The 21,881-nt window shown below is 39.1% G+C and overlaps 1 protein-coding gene across 1 annotated transcript in view; it reads right to left on the bottom strand.

Annotated features, from left to right (window-relative positions):
* The window catches only part of tmeff1a (transmembrane protein with EGF-like and two follistatin-like domains 1a), a gene marked incomplete in the record, with an annotated part of 100,604 nt that overhangs the window by 17,332 nt on the left and 61,391 nt on the right, over positions 1-21,881 (bottom strand). The window contains 1 exon segment of the mRNA XM_024268855.2: positions 10,492-10,521. Coding sequence (XP_024124623.1) covers positions 10,492-10,521 — 30 coding nt within the window.

Raw genomic sequence — 21,881 nt, 5'->3', positions numbered from 1 at the left:
CTCCGCCGGTATGGTGATCCGTGTCGCGCTGTGCCGCATAAGAGAAGCCCGTTTCTTCACGTGGGTGGGCTCTGAAGCACAGAAGTTACACTTAAATGTACGTATTGAACTTTTGCGTAACTTTATAAAGTCATAAAACCAATGTTGCATATTTTTTAAGCGCTGGCAGCTAACGTAGTTGACCAGCGACTTTTAATGACGATAGTAATGTTAGCAGACCCTAACCTCCTATATTTTGAGCGTTTTCATCGTAACATGGACCATTCTGACCCATATGTCCTGAGGGCCCCATCCATGTAGGTCCATAGAAAAATAGAACAGGATAGTTGGGGCGGAGCCACTGTAGCCACCTTTTGATTGCCAGAATATAATGACGACATTAGATAGCACCGATGTGGCGCTTAAGCTAGCATTTCTGTTTTTTCTCTTTACGACGGTATTCTTATAAGACGCCCAAAATCTTCTTTCAAACAACATTAAATTCCTGTTATACACGACGTATCAGAGGTAAAGCAAGACAAAGAGGAGCTGCTGGATGACCTCCATCGTTGTTGCTTTTCTTGTTGTCGCACTACAAAGACATGCTAGCAATCTACACCATGCATGCGCTGGGAAAACAAACGCTAACCAGAATTAACTGGACTGTACAACCCCATACTGTACCGAACCGTTCAATGGAAACAAGGCTTAATTTTTCATATTTCACTGTCTGAAAGGATAAATGTAGGAGTAGGGAAGAAATTCAGCTCCAGACTCCTTCAACTGTAGGTGGCGCTAGTACCGGGTACCGATATTAAAGTGTGAACACTATATATTGAATCGGTATCACATACTCAGAATAAACGTAAAGACTTATCTCCCCCTACTCCTCTAATTTGTCTTTGTTTGTTTTTTCAATTTCTTCCTGGATGAACCACTGATGTCATACATTTTCAGAGTCTCATATGCTTTCTAAGCCACAGGGGTGGAGCATTTGTCTTTTAGTCTTTTTTTTGGTCTAACATTCAGTGTATTTGTTGTTCCAGAGGAGGCTTGCTGTTCCTCACTAACACCTAGTGGATCACAGACAACATGGATGAAATCAGAACAAGGACAGTCTGTGAGATCTTATCAGACGCAGCTGAACACCAAAGTCCTGACATGGTCTCAGCAGCTCTGTTCACATCGCCGACACAACAGAAAACTGACAGAACACTGTCTCTCAGAGAGAAAGACAATCAGGTTTTATGAGACATGGGTTTCTTGAATGAAGCAAAAACTAATGTTGGCGTAAAAATCTCCAAAAAACAGAACCACGTGACTCTAAAAGAGCTAATTTGGTCAGCTCAAATAGATACTACTAGTTAGTCTGCTGCTATAACTGACCACCATCCAAACACAGCACAAACACACTGTAAAAACACACAAAATCTCTCCTGCACACGTTCAATTGAAGACACAAAAAAACAAACCAAATATCAGAAGGCGTGGGTGTTCATAAGACGCCTGGATTTAAATGATGGTGTGATGTCAGATGTCTGGTTGTGTATCTGAGCTGTGTGTGTTTGAGTGTGTATGTGCAGAGACCCTCCACAAACAAAGATGCCTCTCTGCTGCAGATCCTCATCCATCGATCGGCAGCCTCTGAGCCCCAACTGAGCTCTCCATGTTCAATACATCCGAGCACAGCGGGCCAATCTGTCAGCCAGCAGCCACACACACACTCACACAACGAGGCACACGCTGAACCACCAAGCCATTCTTTTGTGTTTTCATTGTGATCTTTTTTTTTTCCAAGTTGTGTTTCTTAGAGTGAATGTAAAATGATCAGAGTGACATATCTCCCGTCTCATTCATAATGCAGCTTTGTCTGTGCAGAAGATCACACGACCACCTCTGCAGGGACACATCCATTTACCTCGGCTTTTCTATTAATGTTTTAGTCTGAATTTCACTTTACATGTAAGAGGAGACTCACCAAAGGCGATGAGCAAAGGAATGTTTTTCTTTTTTCATCTCCTGCAAAACCAATAAGTCTCTTTCATACGAACAGTTTCTGTGTCAATACTTCCATCTGTGGGTGTGACTGGTTTAAAAAAACAGAATTTCTGATGAAAACATGTTCTAGTAGCCTTTTTCTGATGATGGAGGACATACATGAATGAATAATAGGCTAAAAATTGAATTTCTGAGTATTTCTTTATTGCAATCACTGTGAATTAGGAACAGACAAAATAAAATAGTTAGAAAAAGATTTGTGATGTAGAAAATAGGCTCAAGCTCCCTGCTCCACTTCATCATTATGATGCATCCACTTGCAGAAAAATAGATTCATTTATGTCTGTATTTCCTCATCCAAGCTGGTATCTGGCTCAAAACTGTTTGGCTGGATGGCTCCAGTATTGCTCGCCATTTTTGTTGCACCGTTAATGCTAGGTGGGGGATGTGAGGGGCTGTAAGCTAGTGGGAGAGCCTGTTAACGCATAGCTCTCTGTGGGTGATGGGAAGGAGGATTTTATCGAGTAATTTTTATGCCACCATGTTGCAAACAAAAATCACAGTTTTGAGATAAAATATTACATATTTGTGTTCTAATTCACAAATCTGACAAAGTAAAATTGATCAGTGCTGAAAAAAAAGTTGGAATCATTTTTCTAATGATTAAAAATGACATTTTCTTCAGTCATATAGGCAAAATTGGGGGTAAAAGAGACTGTTTGGTGTTTGAGGCTCAATAGCAGACGCCATGTTAGATAAATATGGAGATTTGATAGGATAGAATACAGACAAATCAGCAATATGTGTGGAAGAACAAACATCCCACTAAAATGAAACACAAAATCAAAGATAGGGCAAAAGTAAGATGAGTGACAATGCCTCTGAAAATGTTTGCGTTGCAAAAAAAGCAAAAAAAGGTGTTGAAAGCAAATATTTAGTATTTTCATTTGCAAATTATGATGTTTTACTCTTAAAACTTTACATTTTGTTTGCAATTTAAGATTTTGATCTGAAAACTGTGACTTGCTTGCAAAATGGTGGCACAGAAATCCCTCCATGAATGGGGGTGCTCTGTGCCAACAGAGAACTCAGAAGCGAATTTCTGATGAAATCCTGCTGCTTTGCAGAAAGGATATTCAAGAATTCAATGAAAGTTTTGGGATTTTGACTAAAAATAATGAAAAACTGCTGGGAAAACTATTAGAATAGATCAAAAAATGATTGGAGTGAGTCTTTAAGCATTTTTAAAGTAATTGTTTCTCCACACATTTCCATGTAACAACACGTAATCTGCAGCAAGCACTGCATTCATATCACACAGTGATATGTTTCAAGAACATTTGCATGAAGTGCTTGAAATTGCAATACCTAAAACACTCGATGCAGAGATTTGGGAAGGAGAGTTGCACTTGCTTTCAGGTTTTACAGGAATATAGAGAACTGTAAATCTCCACAGGACTGTGAGCATCTTCCCTATATGTTAATATTCTATATTTCTGCACCAGTATGGTGACGGCTTTAATCTCATGTAGGGACAACAAAATGCTTCCTGATTATTAAACTTCAAATCATCACCATCAACAATGGCTGCTTCTTGTAGTAAACCTGTCAGAGTTTGTGTTGTTGTTCCTTTTCGCTTGTAATGAATTCTGCTTTTGAGCTCAGGAAAAAAAGGGAAAACAGCATAAAAAGAAGCAGAAAGATAAAAAGAATTCATATAAAATCTGCTCCTGTCAGAAATTCTATTTATGCGTGAATCAAAAACAGAAGGGCAACCCTTCATCCTCATCATCAGCACTTCCTGATGCTTTTCTTTTAGATAAATATAGTCTGGATGAGGAAAGAACGTCTGTGCACAGAAACCTCTCAGTATTTTTTTTTACAGATTAGTCTTGATTTTGTTTTTGACAGTTGTGCTTATTTTCCCTTTTCATTTTCCACAGACAGACGGCTCCCTGTCACAGAGATGTATCTTCCCATTACTTCCAGTTTTTCAAATCATCAATAAAGCCGTTTCTTTGAAATAACTTGGACCTATTTTTTTATTTGGAACATTTGGGGAAAAATGGCCCCGGTGGGCTTCAAGAGGGAATAAATCAGGAAAAGTAATGGATTTTAGTAGCTAGATAATGGATTTATTGGATCTTTGTGTCTGTGGATGATTCCTCACACTGTCTTCAGTGAACTGAGTCAGGAATGTAAAAATATGATGAGGTTATACATGGAGGTGTCGGTGAAAGTGTTTTACTTTTCATAAGACAATGGTTGGAACATTCATGGAACATTGATTTGATCTCATTGATTTGATTTCAATCCCCTTAGTGTCTATAAACATGTCTGTGGATTTGTCTCAATTCTGACCAGTTCAAAAATACTTAAATAATCGTATTTTTCCACTGCTCTCTTTCTCCAGAGTGATTCATCTGCCTCCATCAGACCGTCTCTTCTGTTTCCTCCTCACTCATACCAATAAGACCTCCTTCACTACATCACTACATCCATACGCCTGCTCGTTGGTCTACCATAGCTCCATCATCGCAGTTACTCTTCTTAATGTGTCCAAACCATCTCCATCTGCTTCCCCGATTTTATCTCCAAAACATTCAACAAATCTTCCTTTTCTGATCCTATTTATCTTCATCAATCCCAAAGAGAACCTCAACATCTTCATCATAGCTACCTCTATCTCTGCCTCTTTCTCAGTGTGTCTAAACCAGGGTCTGCGAGCTTTAATGCTAAAAGAGCCATTTTCTTATGGACTAAAATCCAATTAAAGCTGCAAAGTCCCACCTCAAAGTTAGAAAAATACACTTTATTTATGTTTTTGTGGCCATTAAGACACCCTTATATAAAATGTCGCTTTAAAATAATCTCTTCAATTGAGTTTTTCTTTATTAGTTTTATTTATTTTACATTTGAAAGCAGCTCATGCAAGTTCCTTCCAAAATAAAATGCCTCCTGTGTTTGATAAAATCCTCCAGCTGCAGCAGATTTACTTGACCTAAAAATAGAAAAATGTTTTTTTCATTGGGAATTTGGTGTTCCTTCATTTTATTTTTTTTTTCTTTTACTATTGAACATAAACACAACAACTTTAGTGTAGAATACAATACTTTTTAAAAACTAAATGCAATAAGATGATGTCATTGTTATAATAATCTGCTCTGAAAGCAGAATAAACATTTTACCATCATTTTGCTCAGTTTGTTAAAAATCTAAGCATAAATAATAAAATGTAATTATTTAAAGTAAATGAACCAATACTACATAACCATTATTTATTCAAATTGTTTGCATTTTTCTTAAAAACCAAAGACCCAAAGTGGAGGGGAAAAGAGGCTCCAGGGCCTCAGGTTGCAGACCTGTGGTCTAAACCAACAACATGGCTGCTCTCTCCACTGTCACTACGCGACTTCCTCTCATTTACTCACAGATACTTTGTCTTTCTGCAGCTGACCTTCATTTTCTCTCATTTGCAGAGCAAACCTCCCTAGATGTCCCTCTACCTGCTCTCACAAATCACAGTGTCATCTGCATTTCTCTGTAACTAAACATGTTTTTGTAAGGATTTCAGGACACAATACTCTTTAAAGTCCCACTTCAATCAGCTTTTGATTTGTCAAAAAAGTGTTCCAAATGTTTGATAATTATGATTTTGCAGTTTTTAGACAAAATGAAAAAAGGCTGTGTTGTTTTCTTGGACATAGTTTCTGCAGAGCAGCAGAAGTTTATTAGAAATTTGCCACTGAGTTGGAGGCGAGACTGCTGGTGCCCCCCCTTTCCTCCACAGTGCTGAGAGCTTGGAGCAGACAGCTTGTGGCAAATGCGCTTTTTTTTGTCTGCTCCTGATACACAACAATTTGAATAAAGACACACCCAGAAATAAAGTTTAATTTTTTTCTATAAATGTCCTCCATCATTGTAAAATTCCACAAGAACACGTTAAAAACACTATTTTGGTCAGAGTGGGGCTTCAAAATACTCTCTATTGTTTTATACACTGTTAAGTTAAAGCTCAAAAACATTTTGTGAGAAAATAAAAGCAGTGTCATCTGCAAACTCTCATACTCTACAGATTAATTATAGTTGAGGATCTAAACACCGGGACTGGAACTCAGTTGCTAGTTTTCTGTCCCCTGCAGGAACTGTCCCTTTCATTCACTTCAATGCCTGAACAGCTCAGTGTGAACATAGCTCGAGCCACAATGTGAGAAGAATTTTCAGAGAAACAATCAAAAGTGCACTGGCTTTGTAAAGTTTGATTTAGGGTGGATGTGTTTGTTTCCAAATGCCGTGTTTCTCCTCTGCTTCACACCCAACACTTCTTCTAAATGATGGGAAAAAGTCACATTAATCACAACAAATCCTCTAAGACACTTCCAGCTGCAGGTGAGTGTCTGAAAGAGTTCACTTACAATCTGTGGATTTTCGGAAACACCACTTACACTTCACAATCCACTTAGGATGGATTTTGGGATCATTAGAGATTTTTTTTTTTTTTTTTTTGGAGGCAGCTGTAATTCTGCTGGAGGGGTTCGTCATCACATCTGTGCCTCCTCAAATCCTCCAAGACAGAGAGGAGACGACCGCGTCCCGTTCCAGAGGCAGGAAAAGGCCAATTAGACCCACGTGAAAAGGTTCAAAAAATGGAAGAGGAAGCCGACTCCAGCGCTGCAGCCACATTTCAACAGTAACAACACAGCGGAAAACCGCTTTAATTAAGGTGCTGAAATGTCATGCAATTAGAGTCTTGATTATCTTTGTGCAGCTGTCATAAATGGGTTTGTTTTTATCTGAATGTCGGCCTCATTTTCATCTGAAAACAGCGGTCCGCCCGCTGGAAAGTGCTGTGAAACTCCCAATATAAAAGCTCACTGAGCAAAGATTTGGTTTGATTCAATGACACAATTTTAATTATGTAAAGTATTTATTCTTGCACTCAGACACCATTTTAAAGACCTACTCTGATCATTTTTTGATGTGTTTTAAAGTGGTCTTTTAATTATGATTAGGCCAAATCAAAAAACCTGCTGATTTCTAAAACAAAGTTTCTGCAGTGGCAGAAGTTTCTCAAAAATTCTCCCCTGAGTTGTGGGTGGGGCTTTTGGTGAAGAGGAGCCCCACCTCCTCTTCCTCTTCCTGAGAGCTTGGCCTGCTCAGCATACTGTATATTTATGTCACAAAAAGCATTCCTTTGTCTGCTTCTGATTCACAATTATTTGAATTAAAAAACACTCAGAAATACAATTTTAAGCTTAATCTTCTTAATTTACTGTATGTCCTTTAATATCAGAAAAATGAGATGTAAGCAGGATACATGTCAAAAACAAAAAAAGCTCAATTTTTTGTTTGACTGGTTCTTTAAGCAGTTTAAAGGAAATAAAAACGCTTTACAGATTGATCGTTAAAACAATTTACAATTTTTTAAAAAATAATCTCAAGTTAATTTAAAGTCCAGCCCAGTGAAGTTGAAAGTTTCTATCAGAAAATCATTAGAATGACAGATATATTATGAATAGATATTGGAAACCTAAGCAAGAAATTAAATGATTTCTTCAGACTTGAAGAGTTAACTTAAGGTTTGTCTTTAATTTTCAGAAAACAAGACAGTTTAGTAAACCTAACCTGAGAATAAAATGTTGGAACATCACTGGATCAGTAGAAAGTATTTAATAATATTTGTGTTTTCAAATCTACAATGTCATAGTTTGAGGCCTTTTTTAATTTATTTTTATTATTTTTTTATATTTCTTGATACAATTAACTTACTCTTGATTTTTTTCACATTTAATTTCCCTTTTTCATAATTATTTGGCTGCTTTTAATTGCTACTATCAAAAACAGAAAACAATGATAATTGTCAAATTAATTTCAAAAGTCCTGGAGAAAATCCCTCCTGGGTTCTCAAGGGTCGGGGTAATTTAAATCCCTTGTTCAAGGAATGTTATTTTTCCGTCTTGCCTTGGTGCAGCTGAACTCCAATCTTGTTCTTTCCAACCTTCACCCCGTAAATGTTCCTCCACCTGCTCCCTGCTCTCACTACGTATCACAGTGTCATCTGCAAACATCATGATCTGTGAAGGTTCCAGTTCAACCTCATGTGTCAGTCTGTCCATCAACACAGCAAACACAGAAGTAGAATATTCTTAACACAACAGAGCCTTACTCATGTATAACAGCTCAATCTTCATGTCGGATCGGCAGAGGTAAAATGTAAGGTGTTCTTAGAATAGGAGTGGGGGGTCTTTCACTGCTCAGGTCTTTGGTGGTATTTCAGGTTAAATAAATATCAATGACTCGTGTCGCGCTCTGGGGGAGCTTGTGTTTGACTTGATGATTTTTAACACCCAGCAGTGCTGGTTTAGAGATGGTGGGTGTGTGTGTGAAGCTAAAAGAGGGTTCAGCTCAACAAGCAGCTGACTTAACATAACACTCTTGAATTTGAGTGAATTTGAATATTCTTCAACATTTAACTTTCTACATCTGTCAGGTTCTAGAGTGGGTGGAAGGGCCATTAAATCACCGAAGGAGCTTTACCTTTAAATGTGGGAGAGCTGCATAAAAATCATTCCTTTTTTATTAAATGTTAAGCAATAGATTTTTTTTTTAAATATATAAATCCGTGCTGCAGAACAGAACACCTAAAGCAGTTTTACTTTTTTCCCTTCCATATATTTGTGCTACTTTATGGCCACGTGTCCACACTTGACCATAAAGGTCACCTGTGATTGGTTAAACAACCAAGTGTGTTTTTGCATCCTATTTAAATCCCACTCCAATCACATTTTGATTTATTTTTAAAGTGTTCCCAATGTTCTTTTAATTACGATTATGCCTTTTAAGGAAATAGTTTCTGCAGTGGTTCAGATTAATATTAATAAATGCTTGTTTAATCTTAACTTTTTTTTATATGTGTGCTCCATCATGAGAAAAATGTGGTTAAAAACACCAAAAACACAATTTTCATTGGAGTGGATCTTTAATCCTTTTACATCAGAGTTTCAGCTCCAGTGTTGACATTCTCGTCACTCTTCAACTCTTTACGTGACTCCAGAGAATTCTGAAATGGAGAAAAGTCGCTTTGTGCTGATATACAACACTGTACATTAGTAAAGTGTTTACAGAATCAACGTAAATCAGCTGATTCTGTTCCTCTGATGCTGCACTTTGTATTAGTACTGTGTTGCAAATCGAAACAAAGACAAAATGAAAAGCAGCTTTTCTCCACGTCAGAATCAGCTGTTCTTGTTGAGTGAGTGAACAGTCAAAGAGTTACAGTATATCTAAGAGTGTGTTTTTAGGTGTTATATGGTTCATTCTTAAAAAAAAAACCATCAAAATGCACACGTCCGTCAACTTTAAAGGGGTGAACGTTTTGAAAGAGCAGTTTTTCTTAAGATTAAAAAAGAAAAATATGGAGATAGTTGGGGGTAAGGTCGGACTGTTGACCAGTTATTAGTGGTGTAGGGAAAAAACAATTTGGTGATATATTGCAACTTTTAATTTGGTGATACTTGTAGTGATTTAAAATGCTAAATTATTTACAAGAAAACATAGTTCACCGTATTACTTTTATTTTTCCTCCGAAACCCCCGACCACTATTTGGCAGCACAGCACACTGAGTCTGTTTGAGCAGCTCTAGACCTCACAAAGCAACGACGACAAGATCTGATGAGAACCAGCTTGTGTTAAATGTTCAGTTAATCTTGTGGTTGTGTTGTTATAAAGCACGTACTACTTAGTTTTTATTTGGGATGTTGTACCGAACTGAAACTCTGATTATTACCATGAAAGGAGTATTAATATTCAAGTAGATTTTTTTTCCTAGTCATACTCTTGAAAAAGAATAGTGCAAAATTGTTCTGTTCAGTTTTGGGATATATCGTGATACGTATCACATCGCTAGACTCTTGCCTATACACCTGTTATACCTTCAAATACGTTCTAACAATGACACTGTCACTGTGACACTTCTGTGTCTATTTTGTTTCTGAAATATTTGAAATAAACTAAATTGAAGCATACTTTGGGTCCGGCGTTCCTGCCCACGTGCAGATGGTGGGAGTTCTGCCTCGGGCACCCAGCTCCAGTAAAACCCCTCCAGGAGGGAGATTAAACAGCAGACCCTGTGGTCCTGATCGCAGATGGTTGTAAAATGTCTCTATTGCCAAATTTGGTATGAATGAGGCGGAGCTCCCACGGGACGGAGACGATCCGCCTGCTCCTCTGGGACGACTTTATGATGAAGAGCTCGTCGGTCTTTATTAGAGGATTTAATTAGCAGCAAGGGTCGTGTGGAGGAAAACAAAACCCTCAGGGACAGAAAAAGCGATCTGAGATCCAGACTTTTCAGGCTTTTTGACCTCGGAGCTCCTTGAATCGCAGCAGACTGGTGTTTGCGGCAGACAGATGAGGAGTCTGCTGTAATTGATTTGTGTTTGACTTTCCCTCCCAGCGCAACACGGGCAGGAAATGAAACCCAGGAAAAGGCCAAAGATAAATCAAACACTTACCGTCTCCATCTCCTGAACCAGAACCAGGATCTGTGAAGACAAACAGGCGACAAAAAACTGTCAGGTTTATCCTTGTTCAAGGTTTCAGAAACAAACAAGCAAACAGATGTCAGTTTATTCCCACCGATGCTGCAGGGAACACATTTATGAGCAGAAAGAGAAGCTCAGAAACCTGCAGGTCAAACTGATTTATTAACCAGCACTAATAAAAAGTTATGAGAAAGGATCAACTTGATGGAGGACCTGCATGCAGGAACACTTTCATGTTTTTTGCAGCAGGTACAAATGAGGACAGCAGCTTTCTGAAACCTGGAGCGAAAGTCTTGAATGAACTAATGGAAGCGGCTCCTGGAGTTTCTGGCACGCCGTCGCTGCATTAAGAAATGGACACCAGCTGCTTTGTCTAATTAAATACAAAGCAGCCAAACTTCTTTAAAAAATAGATGTCATAAGACACTTTTTTAATTTAAAAAAAAAAGGAAGCGAGAGGGGAGAACTCTGTCTGTAGATCTTTGATTTGATGAAACAAAATGTTGATCTCTCAGAAATTTCAGAATAAAAAGCAACATTTGGTGGCGACAAGAAAAAATGCTTTATGTAAAAAATGTATAATAAAACACTTTGTAATACTAGAAAACAGTCAAGTTTAATCTTCTGTTTTTAGCAGACGTATATAAATGATAGAAGCACGGTACTTTGTTATTATCTGGCCACTGATGATTTGGTTTTACCACTAGCTGAGGTTGCTTCCACACTGGGACTTGGCTGAAGCCTTCCACCTTAATTTGGTTTGCTTTCACATGCAGAGCGCTCAGCAGGAGGACTAAAAAGGAGGAATATTTTGCTCTGTTACCTTCCTCAGCTAAGTTCAAACAAGCATACCAAATCTATCTTTAGAATTAGACAAAATCAAAATTCTGTTAGTAAAAAAACTCTGAAAGTTAACACATTATAACATTGTTGAGGCAACTTTTCAAATGTTTATACTTTTATTATAAAATCATTTTTTGGCAAGTTTAATGACCTCTAAATGTAACTTTACTAGTTTCTGCAAAATCATTACTTCAAATAAATATTGTCGAATCCACATATTTTGAATAAACGTGGTTTGATTGCAGAAATGTTGTTCGATTGGTTTAAATATTGTACTTTCAAAAGTTACAGCTGACTCTGGTTTTTAAAATGCTGATCCTTTGCATCACGCTCATGTTCATACACAGATGTGACAGTAAAAGCAGCAGATTTATGGGAATTACCAGAAAGTAGATTTGTTTTACAGCAGACAGAGTGATAGGGGTGTGGCCTTCCAACAAGCCCACTCCTGATTGGCGGAAGTGGTTGCCATAGAAATGTTGACTCAAACTGACTTGGACCAATCGATGCCAATGACATTGTCTGGCTGCAACATGGTGGCGTCCGTATCATAAAGAAATGGCGACTGAATTGACTTCTTTGGTTGGAACTGAAAGTGAGTCATTATCCATGAATGATGTCACACTCACTCGGTCCAGTTCTCATATAGAATCAATGTTTTTTATTTCTTTTCTTTATTTGAACGTACATAAAATGCAGTCACATGGATTACAATGACAAATAAAACTGAAATAGATGAGAGTGTGAAGACCTTACACAGGTGTTATCCAACCACCTCCCCCAAAACATAATCATAGATCAGAGAGATTCGAACCGGGGCCTTCTCGCTGTGAGGCAAGAGCGCTAACCACTGCGCCACCGTGCAGCCCTCCCCTTTTTTTAATATAGATTACAAAAGTAAGCTTAACTGTTTTCAAATTTCTCAATCGAAGAAATAGATTTAAGAGTGGAATTTAGAGTATTCCAAAGCTTTGGCGCTCTGTACTTTATTTGATTGATGGTACTTCTACAGAAAGGAAGGTCTAAATCAGCACAGTATCTCGTTGGATAAGCATGAACATCGGAAGAAGATATTAAAAAAAATAGCAAACAATATCAGTAAATTGTTTTTAGAATAATAAACTCCGCCCCTGACAACATCTACTGAACTGATGGACTAAATACACACTAACTCAAATACATAGAGCAATAATATACACTATCTGTTTGCTTTATTTTGGTCCTCAACTATTGAACCAAAGTCAAGGCTTTTTTATCTGTTTGATTCTTTCTTAATTTAACAAAACAATAGTACAGTTTATAAGGCGCTAACTCTCTTGTTTTTAAGTTTGAAGCGCTATAAAGTTTGTTAAAAAAAAAAAGTTCTCAAACCTTAAACAAGGAAAATATACAAAAAAAACATTTTCAAGAATATACAAAGTTTGTAGCAGGTCTGTTCATTATTTTGTGACTCTTTTATAATGATTTAGTGTCAAAAATGTCTAAACGTTCCTCATTTAAAATATCCTATAGGCTCTAATCTGTGTCTACTAACATTTATACGTTCTAAAAGAAACTGTAACTCATTAAAATAGTCTGAACATGCAGCAAACAGCAGCTTAGAAAAGTGCAGCTTTTTCAGATGTACTTTAATCTTGTGAGTTGAGGATAAAAAGAAACGGTAACCCAGGTGGACCTCAGATCTGAGCTTCCAAACTCTTTCTGATCAATAAAGTTCAAAGACGTGAGGAAAAAAAAAAAAAAAAAAAAAGAAGATGTGGTGAAAATCAACACCTGCATCCGTCTGCGCTTCTGCTCATCGAGCAGGTACAGATGGAGGGAAACGACGGTGATGAGACCAAACTGTTCATTAGGCGGGCGCGCACATTAACTCCGGCTTTGTCGCCGCAGAGTGGATGAAACCTGCTGAGAAAATGAAACATGCTTAATGAAGCGTGCAGAGGGTTTTATTGCTGCTTCCTGCGCTGCAGTCCACATGTGGAAATCACTTAACTCTGCACGTCCCGACGCAACACAAGCAGACCCAACACAAGCTCAGCCTCTTTGGAGTGACGGGTGCAAGAAAAGCTGACAAATGTGAAGAGAAACTGCATTTTTCCGTTAAAGTTTGAATGAGTCGGAAAAAAAAAAAAACACGCAGGAGTAAAAAAACAAGATGCAAATAAGATGAAGGGCTGTGTGCTCTAAAAGCCGAATGTGCCAGCGAGTGTGTTCAGATCAAAAAGATCTAATTCGGGTCTGTGTAAGTGCACCCGTTTGAGCAAACACACGCTGCAGTTATGCTGCAGCTCATCCGCCACCAAAACGGCTTTTTAATTCTCCCTCTGACAGAAGAGCGGCATGCAGAGAGGAGCGTTTGCTTTCATCTGAAGACAGTTTACTCTGGCACAAAACGCAAAAAAAAGGCGCCTCACAGGTCTGCATGTTTATGAATATCAAGCAGGATTGAGGTACAAAGATGCATCAATGACTGCTGGCCTGTGAGGGTGCAGAACTCTGATTAAGAACTAAGGGAATATTAAAAAATTAAAATAACTCATGAGGCATTCATAAAATAAAATTACAATACAAATGAAGAACAATTAACTGCACAGGCTGCAGATTGAGCCAAAAGCCCTGCAGGCTTCAATAAACAGGCGAGGTGAGATACTTGCCTTGTGCGATAAAGTAAAGGCCATAAAACACCCAGTTGCCGGGCAGAATACAGAATTCTGTTCTGATTGTCTGCAGCTGAATGAGAAGAATCTTTCTCAAGAGAAGCTCTTTTCTTGTGTTTAAATCAAGGCTTCGGAAATCATCTGAATATATTTTTGATGACGACAAAGAGCAGCTTCAGTTCATTTCTCCTCTGATAAACTCGGAACGTCCTTCATGTATTGTAATAAGCTCTCCATGAAAGCAGAAAAAGAATGAGGCTTTTTGAATTTACAGAACCAGCTTCAGTATCTGCTACTTTAGTTTCTTCTGAACCAACAGATACGTTAAAAAAAAACTGCACTTTCCTCCGACTCACAAAGGACTGTGGGGGTCCTTCAGTGTGAAACTCACAGGCTTTTTCTACCACAATGGGAAGAAAAAGTCCAGACATAGCAGAACATGGACATATCAGAACTACATCTGGAGGAAGACTGTAGGAAAACACACCAACAGCTTTGCAGACCTGTAGAGCTGGAGGTGTTAGGCTGATCAACTGTTCAGAGCCGACGATGAAGCCCAACATCAGGTCCCTTCAGGGCCTTCAGAACTTTAATCAGGAGATCCTTGAAGCTGGGAAAAGGATTCTGATGCACATCAAGGACGCCCCGTTCTCCTAAGTTTATGAGGTAAAGGTGAGTTTAGAAAGAAAGCTTGAACGTTCAATCAGCCAGACCTCACTGATTCAGACAGACATTCTGTCCTGGACCAAGTGAGTGGTTTACTTATGAGTCCAACCAAATGAGTTGCCATTTTTGCCATTTTATGCCATAACAATGCAACCATTTTGGAACCAGAAAGCAGTGATTGATCTTAGTCTCTATGAGTCGTCGTTTGTACGACAAACATTCCCGCCAAATCAGAAGTGAGCTTCTTTGAAGTCCACCCCCTACCACTTGAAAGCAGGCTACACAAAATCTGTCAAACGACATCTGATTGGTCAGTTTATAACATGAATAACTTGTACTACAGAAAAAAAGGAAAAAAGTATCAGAGCAAGAATTGTTATTTTGACAAATAGAATAACCAAGTAATAGTTGTTAATTTCTCTAAAGAAATCTGTGGGATTTTGGCTTCTTGAAACCAGTAGGTACTTCCTGTTTGAGATACAAGGGGGGAGGAGTCTATCAGTTCAGTTCTCTTATGCCTCATTTCCACTGAGCGGTCCAGACTGGACTGGACCGGTATGGTATTTTGAGCATTTCTAGTATAAAATGGACCCATTATGCTGGACCGACTTGTACCATTTTTTGCCAATTGTTGGTTGTAAGTCCATAGAAAAATGGAACGAACCAGTTAAGGCGGAGCTACGGTCGTCACACGATGAAATCCACTGATTGGAAAACAGGTATTAAGACAACAGCAAGCATCCCAACAGCGCTTTTCCCAACCCAAGATCCAAGCAGAAAGTTTTCTCTCTTTTCGGCTGTATTTTTCTTGCAATCTTCTTGCAAAGAATATTCAATTCTTAGCATTCAGTATTCCCCCATTCTTCGCGATGGCATGCGCCCTTATGGTCCAACACAATGGAAACGCTCACTCGAATTGCATGGATCATTCTAAACCGGCCAAGAGCGGACCGGTCAGTGGAAATGTTGTGAGATTTCTGAGCATTTGACAGAACATTAAACACAAGCTGAGAGACTAATTTTCCAGCATAGCTCACAAAAGAAACTCGACAAGTAAGGCATCGTGGTCACGTGACAAGATCCTTTTATGACACAGCTGTCTGACAAAACAAATCCTAAAATGATACGATCTATATGATCGTCAATCTGAATTTCATTTCAGTAAGTTAATCTGTTTTTGTAGGGTATGTCAGCCAACAGAAGAGTGTTCTTGTGTTTGATTCTACTTTGAAGAACTTCCTAAGACAGAAGCTGGTGTAAAAACAATCTCTTTTTCTGACTCCTGACTTCTTCCATCAAACAGCACTTTTGTAAAAACAGTTTCTTTAGTGTTGTGAGTCAGAGAGATTAGAGCTGGTAAATCATTGAGTGGAAAAAGTCCAGGTGGCGAGAGACACTAAAGGTCAGATCCTCTCTTCATCCGCCGTGAGGTCTGCTCTGTGCTTTATTCCGACAGCAGCACATTCACAGAGCAGCGACTCTGATCTGAGCTGCTGTGCAGCCCTGAGGTCAGACCCCGGTCGGGACCCTCACGTGACCCCTCGTCCTGAAAGAGGATCTGAAGCTCCAGCTCTGGGAAATAAACTCAGCAGAGTCTCAGTCTGGCTCAGAGCCGCAGAAGCTCCAATTATAAGAAGCATAAATATCCGGTAAAGAAATTGCAGGAGGACAGTGTGGAGGAGAGGGAAGAGGAGGAGAGGGAGGCGAAGGGCGTGCTGCGGCGCCGGATCCTCCTCTAACAGGTAATAAGGGTTGAGCGCCGGGCGGGACTCCTGGGAAATCAAGCCACTGCCCCCGCAGATGGAGTTGACCGCCGCGGCCAGCAGCAGCGCCGCGCGGTGTTACTCAAAGTTTCCTCCAGTAATTTCTCAGGAGTTGGGTGGAACATGAACCCTGACTGTCCTGAAGGGCCGTCTGCCTCAGGGGGTCACGCTGTGACAAAGACAGTTTCTGAGGAAGCTGCTAAGCTGTGACAGAGATGGACGCTTTTCATGCTGCTACTTCAATGGAAGACGCGATATAACCGCTATATAAGAGAGAAACGCAACTTCAGACTTCCTTCTTGTTAGCACAGAAGGAAATTCAAACTTTTCCCCAAGATCAAACCACTAAATCTCTCAGAACACAGAAGCAAAATAATATAATCACAATATCTGCAACAGTGTATTATCATGGAGTAATTATTTGTTTCAGGTGATGTTGAAATGTAAAACCTTGTCGATAAAGTTAATCTTTAACATTACAGCCAAGAGGACCTCAACTCTGAAATATGTTGTCTTAGTGGAAGTGTTAAACAACAAAATTATTGCTTTGAAGTCAGCATATTAGTTTTAAGAAAATTAGGAAAGAAGAGTTAAAAACAGAGGAGGGTTGGGAGGCTAAGCGCCAAAAGATCCATCCAGAAATTAGTCCTCCCCAGGAAGCTACCATTAAACAGAGTTTCTATGGTTGAAGCAAATTTCTGTGGGTGTGCTCTGAAGCACAGAAGTTTGCATTGAAATGTAAGTAATTACATTTTTAAAGTTATAAAAGTGCTTTTGTTATGTATATTCGAAGCTGGAAGCTCTGCGCTAAGCTAGCTGACCGGCAACTAATGGTGACGTCTGAATTCTGAGACACTATTTTTCCATAACTCACCGTTTGGAGGTAAATGGAGGGGTAGGGAGAAGGGAAGAATACAGATTGGGCCTAAAACTTAGCTTAAAAAAGAGCATAGAATGTACAAACAATATTGGAACTATTGAAACGACTTCAGCATCAGCGAGGCAAGTGCAACAAAGAGTCATGATGTGAACATATTAGCTTCTCTCTGCTTTTTAGCAATATCAGTCTATTTTATGTGTTGCAAACAAGGTTGGGAGTACAGGTATTGTGAATATGCTAGCGTGGCTAACATGGGTAACATTTTTGATGTAGCTAACATATAGTGTGCTGCAAACAAGTTACTGAGTTACTCTGAACACAGTTAATAAAGTCCGACTGACTCACAGACTTATTGCTGACTCTTGTCTTACTCAATGCATCTTATAGTTCAGTGTGCCTTGGATATGACAGGTTTGAAAATTCACTAATCATTGACAATGTATCCTATAGTGCAGAAAGAGCTGTAAATCTTGGTAGGACCACAGATCCTGGACAGGTGGAGGTGGATCCCTGCAGCGGCCTCAGCATCTGGAGGAAACACTGAGCGATTGCTGCATCACAGAGAAGGAACAAGCTGGAGCCAGGCCTGCTCTGATGTTCAGTGTAAGCCATGGACCTTCTGGATGCCATCTGCTCCCAATGTGGAGCACAGAAAGCTGACCGAAGCATCCTGATGGATCTTAATGCCGTTTTAATGTTGTATTAACTGCTCTAATGCAGCGAACTCCATCTGTTTGGCATCTTAAGGAGCTTAAAGCCACTTTAAACTTTAGTAATCACGTTATTGTTGGATTTGGGCAGTAATCAGATTTCTTAAAAATCATCAGCCGTGGTTTAGGCCTTAATGGTTGAAAACAAATGTGAGGATCATGATGAAAAGGCCTGTGGTGGGGGTGCGTCCTTCTTGGTTCCAAATGTGAAACAGAGAGAAAAAAAGGAGGAACTCTGAAAGTTTTTTGGTTGTGTTTACAGTCACGTATAGATGAACATACCTGAGGTTCACTTTCTTAACCCAATTGCACTTGAAGATGTGCAGAGTTTGGTTAATCCTCAGGGTCCCAGTGGCAAACCTCGAACCATGTTTTTTAGTAACACTCGGCTTTAGGAGGAATTTAACGACTCCCATCCACAGCTCCTAATTAAAATTGATCTGGAGTTGATTAACTGGCTCGTTCTCCAAAATCAATCCGACTGATGATGTGCTGCAGAGTTCAGAGAAAAAAAATCGAGGACGCGCTCCCAGCGTCTGATGTGCAGTCAATTAGAAATATAATGACGGAACTCGAAAGGCTGAGAAAACGCCACTGAACGGCTTAATTAAAATCTGCAATAAAGAAGTTCCAGTTGGATCATCAAAGCTTTTCCACAAGTTTAAAACATTTAAAAAGTCTTCACACAGGTAAGAAAAGTTTTTAACACAGGAGGAAATCCAAACTTTTCCCCAAGATCATTTCTGTAAAAGTGAGTCTGAACTCTGAGCTCGAAATAATGTCTTCCTCACATTAACTGTAACCCTTGTGTTATATTTTGGGGTCCAGATGACCCAAGCCTTACATTGACGTGTTATCCATCCCATGACAAACGTGGACGAAGGTGGACAGGATTCCACATCTACCACGGACACCAATGAAAATAAAAAATCATTGAAATAAAAAAAGTTCAGCGAACTTTCTTATGGGGTCCAGATTACTCCCCTCCCAACATCAACATACCTAGGATAGCACAAAGCGAACTGGACCAAGTGAGAGTGACGTCACCCATCGATAATGACACCATGTCCGGTTCTAACCAAAAAACTCATTCGGCCACCTTTTTTAAAATTTTTTACAACAGACGCTGCCATGTTGGAGCCAGAAGACGACAGTAAGCAGTGATTTGTCCGGGTCAAATCACTATTGGAGCCACTCTTGCCAATCAGGAGTGAGCTTGTTGGTAGTCCACACCTTTATCACTTGAAGGCAGGCATGACAAAATCTATTATTCAAACTTAATTGAGGCATCTAATTGACCATTTTTATGACTTGAATAATTTGAAATGACAAAAAAGAAACATCCTAATGACAAGGTATCAGAGCAAGAATGGATATTCTGACAAATATAATAACTGAGTAAAAGCTGTTTATTTCTCAAGAGAAGTCTATGGGATTTTTGCTTGTTTGACCCAATTGGAACTTCCTGTTTGAAATGCAAAGGGGGAGGGATTACCCAGTCAAGCTCTCATATATAGAGTCCATAATCTTAACCTTACCAAAGGTAAATATTCCCTCATCATAATACTTCCACCACAGGTTGTACTAATCCATCCATGTGCTCTCATTAGTGTTTAAAACTGAAAAAAATGCCTTTTCTATAAATCTAATACATTTTCTTTGTTCTTACCAAAGTTTTTTTCTGCTACACAACTTTTGCTTCCAGGTTTGGATCACATATTGGACAACGTTGAAGTCTTCCTGTCTCTCCCGCTGCTGTGTTAACTTGATGAATAATTTCTCTTGAACTGGATCGTTCATGTGTTAAAAAAAATTGCTGGCAGCAAAAACCGACATGTTTCCTTTCTCGTCTACTCAGTTAATATCAGGCACTGACTGTATTCCTCTCGTATCAAATAACCTGTGCGTGTCTGTTTGCACAGAAAGCCCCCAATCAGACCCCAAAAGTGCTTTATGATGTTGGAAATCCACAAATCAATGCTGATTTGCATCTGTGAGGATCTGCTCTGAAACATGACCTCCGTGTTGTTGCCGTGGAAACTCTTGACATTTTGAGCGTACAGCGGCTTTCAGAGTGTCTTTTAATAACTGCAGGAGAAGGAGGAGGAGGAGGAGTGCGGGAGATGAAGAACCGAACAAAAGCCCAAAAAGAAGAGCCAGCCTGTGAACGTGAGGAAGACAATGAGGAGATCTGCCGTTTTCCCAAGTGCAGAAATGAAGCGACGCTTCCATCAAAATGAAAGAATTCAAGTATTAAAAGCATTTCTGACTCTGTTCCAGAACATTATTTAAGAGGGAGGAAGAAAAGCTGGCTGGAAATCAGAGGTGTCAGAGTCACAGTGTTTGCTTTAGTAAATGAAGTTTTTCAGATGACTCAGTAGGAATAAAGAAACACACTTTTTACTCAGAAGCTGTTCAAACATGGGGATCTGCGAGAAGAAAAGCTGGTGTCCTCTTACTGCCCCGCAGAGAACAAACTGTGTTCTTCCCCAGACATGAAGACTCTCCAGAGAATCTTCTTCACATAAAGAGCAGCCTTTCATCTCAGATAAGTCAATCATTGCATTTTATCTTTCGGTCTGTAGGTCTGTACTGCTGGGAAGATTTGCTTCTTTAACTTTATTCCTTAACTTTATTTAGTTTGCAGCAACATACTGCAAATGTTCTTATTTTTTAGTGTAATTAAAATAAAAAAAGGCAAATTTTGTCGGCAGGCTTTATCCTCACAACTGTAGTGTTTGTTTCTTTGCAGATGACACTGTTGTGTCAAAACCTCTTCAGCTGAACCTCTCTATCATCATTTTTAATAATCATCCCAACAAAGTATACTAAGATGTTGGAGTCATCATTGACAAAAATCTGAGCTTTAAGGACAATTTTTCTGCCATTTCAAACAGATTTTCTCAGTATAGTGTTCCCTCGTCTATTTCTGGTGTTACGCTCTAGAATCATGCTGCAGTAGGTCGAGTCCATGAAGTACAGATGCTATAATGCTGTAAAACTTCTCACTATACACTTTACTCGCACAAACATTTTCACACTTTTTTCTCTCTTGTTTAAACTCTTAAAGTTCGAACCTTCATTGAAAAATAAGTCCATGATAGAATGGAAACAAAGATCTGATTACAATCAAAGAGTTAGTAGATTTGGCATCTGAGTGCATTCTGTACGGGAGACACGGCACAAAGGAGATTGATTGACAATGTCAACACCGCTCAGTACACTGTCAAAAAACCCCCCAAAAAAACATGTAAAATGACACTGAAAAAAATCCCTGAATCAGCGAGACCATGAAAGGTGAACTGCGATATAGCGAGAGAACATTATGCAACATTTGGAAGATCAGACCTTGCCTTACGGTTTAGGCCAATCAACTTCTTGTGCTGTGAGGTGTCATCTCTTGATTACTGCAATGCACTTCTTTTAGGACTACCAGCTTGCACGCGCAAACCTCTGCAGATGATCCAAAATGCAGCTGCATGCTGTTTTTTAACCAGCAAATGTCGGTCCGCCTTTCAAGTGTTTTCCTGGCCTCCATTATTTTCCTGTATCAGATGTCTCCATACAGAGTGTTGAACTCCACAATAGGGCTGCCACTGTTAAAATAGTTGACAACTATTTTAATAGTCGTTTAGTCGTTACTTTATATTATATGGAGTCAGAATGTTGTAAAATTTGAAGTTATAATGGCATTCTGCTAGCTTTTTTTAAACTATTTTGGCATTTATTATGGTTTTTAGGCTATTTTGGAGTTTAGCTTATATTTTAACTGCATGTTAGATATTTTGGCTCATTTAGGCTTTTTTGTTTTTTAGGCTATTTTTGAGTTTAGCTAATATTT

This window comes from Oryzias melastigma, linkage group LG17 (genome assembly GCF_002922805.2).
Source record: "Oryzias melastigma strain HK-1 linkage group LG17, ASM292280v2, whole genome shotgun sequence".
NCBI lineage: Eukaryota > Metazoa > Chordata > Actinopteri > Beloniformes > Adrianichthyidae > Oryzias > Oryzias melastigma.
This window is presented reverse-complemented; position numbering and strand designations above follow the sequence as displayed.